Below are 11,096 nucleotides of genomic sequence, written 5' to 3'. Positions count from 1 at the left end.
GAGTGAGGATCTGGCTGCAGATGCAGTCAGACAGCCTCTCTGTCTCTCTCTGGACCCATCAGGTCAGACTCTACTTGTCCATCAGCAGAACTGGAAGGGAGCTGGGGTGCCCTTACTGAGCGCTGCCCTCGAGCTTATGTGGGTTGCAGGCAGCCTTGCTTCTTGGTGTGACATCACTGGGTGAATGCAGGGAGTTGCTTCTCGGTTAAGTGATGAGCAACACTGTTTTGAAGAAGGATGGCAACTTTCCCTATGGACCTGGGAAGCAGAGTTTAGGAGACTAGGAGAGCTTGCTCCCTGAGAAGAGGGTGCAGAGCAAGTTGGGAAACATACAGTTTGCTGCGGGTTGCCTCCTGAAGACCTAAAATAATCAATAGAAGCTTCTTACTGCCGCCATGCCCCAGCCTCCGTACGAAACTGAACTCTTCAGAGAATCGAGGTGAAATTGGACAATTTGTCTAACAAGGAGTCTGGGGAATTGAGTTCTATTGGCACAGAAATTACAAATATTCCCTCAGTCCCTACAATTTGTCTTCTACCCCAGCTTTTCTTCTTTGGGCCAGGAGGATATCTACTTGTGCCCCTCTGAGGCATCCTTCTAACTCCAAGGTCTAACTTCATCACCAGGGAGGACACTTGGACACATGTGACTCATGCCTCTGATGATACCAAGAGAAAAAATAGCCCAGTGAGTGGCCTTGGAGGAAAAGGGGGGAGGGAGGGAAGGAGAGAGGAGGACAAGGGGGAGAGAGAGGAGACAGAGAGCAAGAGAGAGTGAGCACACTTGGAGAGAATGCAGGTGGCAGAAAGGGAGAGAGAATAGCTTGTGTTCTCAGAGAACTGAGAGTCTTCCTGGCTCAGTTCAGCACCCAGTTCCCAGCCATGAATCCAACAACCACACTTACCCACCTATCTCAACCTCGTCCAGCTGTGATGCCAACAAGCCATTTCCCAATCCCCCGATGTGTAGCTCAGTTCTTAGTACCTGAACCTGCCTTTCCAAGCCCACAAACAAGAGATGTTTTTCACAAACTTCTGTAGACAGAAGTTTGAGTTATTTCCATCACTGAGTCTCCGAATCCCTGGAGATTCCTACATTTCCAGGCTGAGATAGCCTGGACACAGACTTCCAGGGTTTACGTGGGAGAGGAGTTCTGCTTCCTGCCCCATCAGGATGAGGTCAACTTTGAGCCTCCCTGTCCCTGGGACATGAACTTTCCCCAAGGGTGGTGGGAGGACGAGGAGTGACAGAGTGAGCGAGTGACAGTCTAGACATGAGAGCAGGGGCATGGGAGAGGAGCCCATCGATCCAGGAATGGAATCAGCTGGGTGTTCACTAGCCCCTCTTGGGATTAAAAACATGTGTGAATCTTTCAGTAAAATTGTGAAACTACAAAGCAGAACGTTGTCAGGGCCACAAAGTGGCATAACCTCTAATCTGATGTCAGGACACTGAGGAAGAACCCACGGGTGACACAGGGGCCCTGTGGAGGTGGGGTCTGGTGGAGGACCGTAAGGGAGCTCTGGGAAGAGAGTGCAGGCAGGGCCAGTGCTGCTCGGACCAGAGGCTGTGGGCTTTGGACTCAGGCGGATGTGCATTTGGAACCAAGCTCCCCATTTAATACCTGTGGGAGCTGCACATGCTCAGTCGGCTCATCTGTAAAATGAGAATTGTAAGCCGTACCTCGTAGTTTGTTGTTAGGATGCTATGTCATACGTGTATCATGTCTATTGTAGCTCTAGGCACATACTAGGAATTTTACTAAGTAATAAGAAATGTAAAGAAGCGTGGAGACAAGAAATCGCAGGAAAGGGTAGGTCGTGAGGCAGATTGGCATATTGCCCCCCCCAAAGCTGGTATAAAACATAATTTTAGGAAGGCAGTAGTCAATAAAGCAAGAAGTATAAATTGTAGTAGAATCACAAGATATTTTTAAATTTGAAGTTAAACGTTGGAGCTTATCCAGTGAACAGTAGTGGTTCACGAAGTCTGTTGCATAGACACCAGATTTTCAAAAATTGCTGCCCGATTCCGCTGTGTTTGCTGAGTACTCGCGTAACTCTCAGGGGGTATTTCCCACGTCCACTTCCCCCAAATTCGATGCATGCCTCCCGAGTCTCAACTGTGGACTCAGTAATTCACTCAGGATCCCTGAAATAATGGAGGTTCAGAGCACAAGCTCCAGGTTCAGTCTGCTTGGCTTAGTCCTGTGAAACCCCATTTGATTTGATCAGTTTCCTTGTGTCTCCATTTACTTATATGAGACACAAGGAGATTGACACATATATAATATATATTTCATATATAAAATAAAAATTATTATTTATTCATGCATTTATTATTTATTCTCTCGGTAAGAACCATTACTGGTTCATGCATATATTAAACAACTGTGTTTATGCCCCTCTGGGTCCTGCACGGGACGCTGGCCACAAAAATGAGCAAAGGCACGAGTGTCTGAAGGGCTGGGTCTTTGTCTTCTCAAGTCTCTGTTCCCATCGCTCAGCCCAAACCCTGGCGCATAGCAACCATCAGTAATTGTTCATGGAGTAAGTGAGTGAATAAGTGATGCGGTCAGAGCTATCTTTCATGAAGATTAATCCAGCAGGGATTGCCGGAGAGCTTTGAGGAGAGAGAATGGATGCAGGAGAACTAATTAAAAATGAGTACTTGTCAACCTAGAATAAGTGAGAGCCTTTGTTTAGGGTGCACGATAGATGGAAAATGAATATAAAAGTGTAATGTCCAACTTGTGGAAGATGCAGCAACTTATTGACAGATTGGCTTCGGCAGTGGAAGAAATAAGGGAGGACGAGTCGATGCTTCTTCCATCACAGGTGTCTGGAGGTTGGTGATTTCACTCGGGGACATAGGGGCTCCAGAAGAAAATACACTTGGCTTTTTACATGGTGAACTTACCAACCTGGAAGAAAGAGAAAGGGAAATCACGATACTGTAGACAATCTTCATAAATATCTCATTTAAGCATCAAAACAACCAATAAGTTATACACTATTACCATTCCCTTTTGGCCAGGAGCCTGAGAGTTTAGCGGTTAGGCAATTGCTCAGCACCACCCAGCTAGGAAGTGGGAGCCCAGGAGTCACACCCAGGCGTTCCTTTGCCCAGCCCGTCGTCCTTAACCTCACGCTGACGCTGCCAAATGCGGGTCGAGACTGTATGATGCTGAGCACTGGGTTGGGCACTTTCCACGTGTTATTCCATTTCACCTTCTAGGAAAACTTGGAGGTGGGTATTATTTCTCCCAAGTATAAAGTTACAGAAAGTGGAGTTTAGAGAGGCTAATAGTCACTAAGTGGAGCCAGGGTTTTCATCCTGGTTGATCTGAATCCAATCATCTGTGTGCTTTCCCTCATTCCACATTGCATCCATGCAAATATCTAAGAGGAAATACTGACTTTGCAGGTAGAAATTCAGGTATGAGTGTTAGAGGTTGAAGTTGTTAGTCTTGAGAGTCAATTTTGAAAAGCAGGAAACTTCTACAAAGTTGTTCTTTGAGTGGCTCTTGACTTGGAGTTTAGGACAGTTCCTGAACACCCTCAAATGGTGTGTAAAATAATGCCAAAATGTGTATTTCTCTGTGGGGGGAGGACCTATAATTTTAGCAGAATTTTCAGAGTCATGGGACAAAATCTTTAGCCAAGTCTTTTCTTTGCTAAAGAAAAGAGAGCCAACATGAGAATGCATAAGATCTACTCCCTTAGCAAATGTCAAGTATACAATACAGTATTGTTAATATAGTCACCATGCCGGGTATGAACAAATCTTATTCATCATGCAGCTGAAAGCTCGTACCCTTTGACCACATCTTCTCATCCCCCCAGCCCCTGGTAACCACCATTCTCCTGCCTCTATTAGTTTGACTTTAAAAAAATTTAGTTCCACACACTGAGGTCACACAGTATTTCTCTTTCTCTGCCTGGCACATTTCACTGGCACAGTGTCCTCTAGGCTCATACAGGTTGTCACAAATGACAAGATCTTTTTTCTCACGACTGAATGACATTCTTTCTCTCTCTCTCTCTCATCTCACAGCTTTTGTATCCATTCCCCACAGACGGATACTTAGGTTGTTTCTGTATCTTGGCTATTGTGAGTAATGCTGCAGTAAACGTGGAGGAACAGGTATCCATTTGAGGTACTTTGTTTCCTTCAGACGTGTAACCAGAAGTGGGGTTGCCGAATCACAGGGCAGTTCTATTTTAATTCTTTTTGAGGATTGTATTCCACAGCAGCCATAAGAATTTACATTCCCACCAATAGTTTGCAAGGGTTCCCGTTTCTCCATATCATTACCAGCATTGTTATATTTTGTCTTTTTAATAATAGCCATCCGGAAATGTGTGAGATGACAGCTCATGATTTTTATTTGCATTTTCTGATGACTAGTGATGTTGAGCACATTTTTCAGGAACCTGTTGTCCATTTGTGTATCTTCTTTAAGCAAATGTCTATTCAGGTCCTTTGCCCACTTTTCAATTGGATTATTTATAATTTTTCTATTGAGGTATGTAAGTTTCTTATATATTTTGGATATTATTCCCTTATCCGATATATGGTTTGCAAATATTTTCTCCTATTTCACTGGTTGCCTTTTCATTTTGTTGATTGTTTCCCTTGCTGTGCAGAAAGTTTTTAGTTTTCTTTTTAGTTTAGTCCCATTTGTTGATTTTTACATTTGTTCCCTGTGCTTTTGGTGCCAGATTAAAAAAAATTCCAAAACCAATGTCAAGGAGCTTTTTCCCTATGTTCTCTTCTGGGGTTTTATAGGCTCAGATCTTACATGGAAGTCTTTAACACATTTTGAGTTAATTTTTGTGAGTGGTGTGAGACAGAGGTTCACTTTCACTCTCCTGCAAGTGGATGTCAGTTTCCCCAACACCAGTGATTGAAGAGACCATTCTCTCCCCATTATGTGTTCTGGGCACCCCCGTGAAAGAGTGGTTGGCTGTCTATGCACAGGCTTATCTCTAGGCTCTCTATCCTGTTCCATTGGTCTACATGTCCATTTTTATGTCAGTGCCTCACTGGTTTGATTACTAGAACTTTGTAATATAGTTGAACTCAGGAAATGTGATGCCTGCTTTGCTTTTTCTCAAGATTGCTTTGGCTTTTCAGAGTCTTTTGTGGTTCCACACAAATTTTAAGATTGTGTCTTATTTCTGTGAAAAATGCTATTGGAATTTTAATAGAAATTACATTAGATCTGTACATCTCTGAGTAGAATGCACACTTCACAGTATTAATTTTTTTCAGTTGGTAAACAAGGAATATTTTTCGATTTATTTGTGTCTTCAAATATTTTCATCAATGTTTTATGGATTTCAGTGTATAGATCTTTCACCTCATTGGTTAAATATATTCCTTACTTTTAAATTATATTTGATACTACTGTAAATGTGATTGTTTTAGCAATTAATTTTTACAAATTGTTCATTGATAGGGTATAGGAATGTGACTGAATTTGTATGTTGATTTCACATATAGCAACTTTACTGAGTAATTTATTAGTTTTAACAGTTTTTTTGTGTTTTTAGGGATTTCAATATAAAAGATCATGTGCATGTATTTTTAAAATTTTACTAAATTGTCTTTCTGTGTTTTCTTTATTGTTGACACTATTACAGATGCCCCCTATTTTTTCCCTCCTTTTGTGTCCTCCACCCACCTTCAGAGTCTCAGCACACAGCCTCTGGGCCGTGTTTGCACGAGTCCTTTGTTGAACTCGACTATCGGACTCCAAACGTGAAGGGAGAGGCCTGCAGGTCCTCCCAAAGGGCCACGCCGCTGTCGCTTTCAAGGCCTGCTTCCAAGTGTACCTGACCATTACCAAACATATCTTTTTTACTATTGATTTCTAATTTTATTGCATTTTGGTCAGATTCCATGCTTTGTTTGATATGTAGTTTGGTATTAAGATTTTCTTTATGGCCTAATTTTTATAGGTGTTCTATATTGTCCTTGAAAAAAATGCGGATTCTCTAATAATTTAGTGTAGGGCTCAAATCAAGCTGGTTAATTGTATTATTCAAATTTTCACTACCCTTACCAAAATTCTGTCCCCTTGATATAGCAAGTACTAAAAAAAATGATAAAATCTCCTCATAAGATGTGGTTTGTAATTTTTCTTTACTTCTATTAGTTTGTTTCTCTTTTTATAAAGTAAGCCTGTGTAAAAATGCACATGAGTAGCTCTTTTTTCCCCTTTCGAATGAGTTTTTTCCTTTGTTATTACATAATGATTTTCCTTTTCCCTTTTAATAAGGCCTTTTGCCTTATGTATGTTTTACCTGATGTCAATAAGTTATCAAACTTCCCTTCAGCTAGTATTTCTTGTTATATCTTCACCATTCTTTTATGTTCAGCCTTTTTATGCCATTACAGTTTAGGTGTATCCCTTGTACGTGTGAGGTATTAGGGTTTTTTGTCTTTGTCCAATCTGAGAGTCCTGTTTTTAATGACTGGTTTAAGGCATTTAGACAATTGTTGTTACTCCTATAGTCTGTGGTTTTTCTTTGCTTCTTTCTACCTCCTTTCCTGAAAGTGGTTTGATTATAAATCTCTTTATTTCTGCTGTGCCCTTACTATAATTTAGAAGTTATATGTTTTATATTCATTATTTATAGTGGTTACACCTAAACTTTAATTATGTATGCTTTATATAGAAAGTGCAAAATATTCAGTATTTCCATTCTCCTGCAACTCAATACAAGAATCTTATAACTTTTATTCTAATTTCTCTTCTTGTCTTAATATTATTTCTGCCTCATTTTTTCATCTATCTTGTTTACATGCACATTTTCATTACAATTATTAACTATTTTGAAACTCAATGTTTTGCTTACATTTTTCTACATGTACAAGGGGGGGACCCCTATAAAAAACAGAGTTATCTTCTGGAGGGCTGGCCCCTTGTAGTACAGGCTTCCTCCGCTACGTGAGTGTTCTAGGAATCCATCTGTATCAGTGTGCCAGCTGGCGTTGTTGTGAGAGACTGTGTTTGGCTTCAGTGAATTTTTTTGAAGACTCTTTCAACACATTTGCCCATTTCATGATGGGTGATTTATGAGCGCACCTGCCCACACCGTGCTGAGTGCTCAGCAGTTTTTGACCAAAAAAAAAAAAAAATGGTATGACCCTTATGCCCCACCCTTCCTATTCACCCCATCTCACTCCAAGCAACTGTTTTGTTTTTGAGGTTGAAAAAGTCCTCAAAGGGAAACATTTTGCTGATGTGGAAGAGATGAAACAAAAAACAGCAAAAGCACTAAAAGTCACCAAAATTGACAAATTCAAAAACTGTTCTGAGCAGTGGAAAAAACATCTCAATAGGTGTATCGCATCAAGTGGAGAGTACTTTGAAGGTGACTGAAGTTGAAACATGTAAGAATAAATACACAATTTTTTAATAAATAAAGTTTGGGTTTTTAGGGGTTTCCCCCTTGTATACCAATCTATTGACTGACTATTGCTTCTTGGACATCTCTTCTTTCTGGATTTAATTGATTTTATCCTGAAGTAAACCTTGAGTAGGTTTTTTTTTTCAGCAAGGATTTGTGCATGATATACTGTCTCAGTCTTTGTCTGAAACAGGAATATTCAGAGATGTATTTTGGAATGAAGCCTTGGCATGTGATTTGCTTTCAACTCTCCATCCATAGTCTAAGAGGCAAGAAATGTATAAGTTGATATCGTAATTAACCCCAATGGGCAGTTGGGTGTAATCTCGCCTAATCTTCCGAAATCACCTCTATAGCGTTCACATAATTTCCCCAGTTCGATACCTCCAGAGGAATTATGCCCATGGGTCCAAGGAACCAAACCAGCATATCCGAATTCATCCTGCTAGGACTTTCCGAAAAACCAGAGACGGACACGCTCCTCTTTGCTCTGTTCTTCTGCATGTACGTGGTCACGGTGGTGGGGAACCTGCTCATCATCCTGGCCATCAGCTCAGACTCCCACCTCCACACCCCCATGTACTTTTTCTTAGCCAACCTGTCCTTGGTTGATTTTGGCCTGGCCACCAACACCACCCCCAAAATGCTGGTGAACATTCAAACTAAGATCAAGACCATCTCCTATCCTTGCTGCCTAACCCAAATGTACTTTTTCCACTTTTTTGGCATTGTTGACAGTGTCTTAATTGCTGTGATGGCTTATGACAGGTTTGTGGCTATCTGTCACCCCTTACACTATTCCACCGTCATGAGCCCACGGCTCTGTGGCCTGCTGGCTGGTGGTCCCTGGGTGGTTTCCCACTTCATCTCCCTCACACACATCCTCCTGATGGCGCGCCTGGTTTTCTGTGGTGACAAGGTTCCTCACTACTTCTGTGACCTCACGCCCCTTCTTAGACTTTCCTGCACCGACACGTTTGTGAACAGGACCTTTGTGCTCATCGTGGCTGCGATGGTGATAGCCACACCTTTCATCTGCATCCTGGCCTCCTACGCTCGCATCATCATGGCCATCACGCAGGTCCCCTCTGCGGGTGGCAGGAAGAAAGCCTTTTCCACCTGCAGCTCCCACCTCTCTGTGGTCGCCCTCTTCTACGGGACGACCATTGGGGTCTATTTGTGCCCTTCATCTGTCCGCACAGCCGTGAAGGAGAAAGCCTCTGCTGTGATGTACACTGCCGTCACCCCCATGCTGAACCCCTTCATCTACAGCCTGAGGAACAAAGACCTCAAGGGGGCCTTGAGGAAGCTCATCCATAGAAAAATCACCCCATCTTCCTAACCATCAGGACACCTGGGTGCTCCTGGGGAGTAAGACATAGACATCTGCATTTTGGGGCCAAAATCTGGAATTGCATGGGTTGGGAGAGTAACCACTTTGAGTTTTGAATAGCAGAAGTTTAAAAGGAAACCTTAAGGTGACCCTGTCATTATTTCCTCAATTACTGGGACCACTAAAAGGCCTTTTGTGTATGTCTTAGGCCGTATTCCCAGAAGAATCCATCTAGTTCTACCAGATTGGGTTTTCCATGACTCAGGCTCCATTGAGCGCTCAGCAAATACTTGTGGACTACCTATTATGAACTTCACGAAGGCGCTGGCCGTGGTGTGACACAGCACCTACCATTCGGAAGACCCCTATAGCTGAGTGTGGAAATGGACCCAAGACACGTAATTAAACATAACAGAATGGAGTACAAACACGAGGGGAGGGCAGAACACATCAGGAACACTTGACAGACTGGCATGTAGGGTCTTATCCTAAAGGATAAGATGGTGTTGTTGAGGCCAATATGAGGAGTAAGAGTGTCTTAGATAAAGAAAACAGTGAGTGGAATGTGAGAGAGCAAGAGGAGGAGAGAGAAGAATCCATCCGTGGTGTGGAAAATCCAGTTCTGGTGAGTGACTTGGGAAATGCCACACCAAGAAGGGCTTTAGGCTAAACCCAAGAGTTTGGTCTTGATCATAAGAAGCAGGCGGTTAACTTGACTCCCAGAGACCAAAGCAAGGGGGGTGTGAGCGAGATGCAGGCTCCCCTACCCTCACCCCTATCCTACCATCCGGGGAGGTGAGCTGGAGTGTGCCAGGGGAACATTGTGGGAGGCATGGGGAGAAAGAGATTCAGACCACGCACTAAGAACGTCAGGAACCACCACCTGATGCACGTATCTTCAGAGGATGTGAAGGGTGATGTGAAGGGTGATACCAATCCACGGAATCACGACTCTCTGAATCGGAAGGAAGCTGAGGCCTCGGTCTCAGTCACCGTAGGTCCGTGGGGTGCATTTAAGGAGGGACACTGCTTATGGCAGAGATGAGAGCTATTCGTTACGAGTATGTCTTGTGTCACACACCGTAGTGTGTTCCTTTGCAGTCTCGTTTCCCCATTCTAAAGTCCCCATAAAGGCAGTAAATTTATTTGTGTCTATTGTGAAGTAATCCTCGTACTCACGTGGATACTTACAACTCAAATGGATTATGCAGTGACTTTAAGTAGGACCAGACATTTCCAAGGGTGCTGAGGAGGGGATATCCTCTTAAGCAGGAATATTTTGGAAAATCAAAGATTTAATTTGCTTATGTTATTTTCTTCCTGAGGAGGATTAAATTAGACTTTCTCTGTGGAACAAACAGACCTCCAGACCTGGCGCTGTTGTAGGCTGAAAAAATAAAGCGCTCTGGTGGACATTCTGATGAACAAAGCTCAGAATTTAAGAATATTGGGACTTGCCATGGGGAACCCATCCTATGATCCTGGTGAGGGATTTTGTTTTAAATAACCAAAAATGGAGTGAAAGCTGAACCACAACTCTCTGTCCTGGGAAGTTGCCCCCATTCCCCTGCCTCATGCCTGCAAGTAATTGCTGTGTTGATGAACAAGGATGGAAGACCCAGAGGCTTGGAAAATTATTAGCACTTGGCAGCTCAGAGAATTTTGTGAAAACCTTTCTCTCTGTATCCAGCTTGAGCTGAAGCACTTATTTAGCTCCCTTTCTCCTCTATGCTATGAGAGATGCCTAGCACCAATAAAACTCTCTAGTTTCTGTCGGCCAGACTATCTCTGCCTGTTTTGTGTTAAGAAGTTAAGACCGGGACTTCTGGCCAAGATGGAGGCGTAGGTAGACACACTGTGCCTTCTCACACAACCAAAAGAAGGACAACAACAATTTAAAAACAAAAAAAAAAAACAACCCGAGCTGACAGAAAATTGAATTGTGTGGAAGTCTGACAACCAAGGAGATAAAGAAGACACATTCATCCAGACCAGTAGGAGGGGTGGAGACAGGCAGCCAGGGCAGAGAGAACTTGCAGCAAGGCAGTGGCTGGTGGACCCAGCAAGGTGGCAGATTGTGGATCTGGGTGGTCAAGGCTGTAGCTAGCTGGCAAGGCAGCAGCTGTAGGACCCGGAGACAGACTGCGCAACCCAGGGTTTCAGTGTGGGGAAATAAAGCCTTAAACCATTGATTGAAAACACCCATGGGGGTTGAGGTGGCAGCAGGAGAAACTCCCAGCCTCACAGGAGAGTTGGTTGAAGAGACCCACAGGGTCCTAGAACATACACAAACCCACCCACATGGGAATCAGCCCAACTGATGGTGGGTAGCAGAGGGAGT

At 43.2% G+C, this 11,096-nt stretch overlaps 1 protein-coding gene across 3 annotated transcripts; it reads left to right on the top strand.

Moving 5' to 3' along the window:
• Positions 1-421: 421 nt before the first annotated feature.
• On the top strand, positions 422-10,415 carry OR1M1 (olfactory receptor family 1 subfamily M member 1). 3 transcript variants are annotated; one of them, XM_045202823.3, is made up of 2 exons: positions 422-688; positions 7,221-10,415. In XM_045202823.3, exon 2 carries the CDS (start codon positions 7,820-7,822, stop codon positions 8,762-8,764), a length of 945 nt encoding a protein of 314 aa, XP_045058758.1. In that variant the 5' UTR covers positions 422-688; positions 7,221-7,819; the 3' UTR covers positions 8,765-10,415. The 3 variants fall into 3 exon arrangements, with proteins under 3 accessions (XP_045058758.1, XP_053768077.1, XP_053768078.1); XM_053912102.2 differs by lacking the exon at positions 422-688 and adding an exon at positions 775-2,848; XM_053912103.2 differs by lacking the exon at positions 422-688 and adding an exon at positions 2,859-3,250.
• The last annotated feature ends 681 nt before the right edge of the window (positions 10,416-11,096 follow it).

This window comes from Desmodus rotundus, chromosome 9, assembly GCF_022682495.2.
Source record: "Desmodus rotundus isolate HL8 chromosome 9, HLdesRot8A.1, whole genome shotgun sequence".
In the NCBI taxonomy this organism is placed as follows: domain Eukaryota; kingdom Metazoa; phylum Chordata; class Mammalia; order Chiroptera; family Phyllostomidae; genus Desmodus; species Desmodus rotundus.
This window is presented reverse-complemented; position numbering and strand designations above follow the sequence as displayed.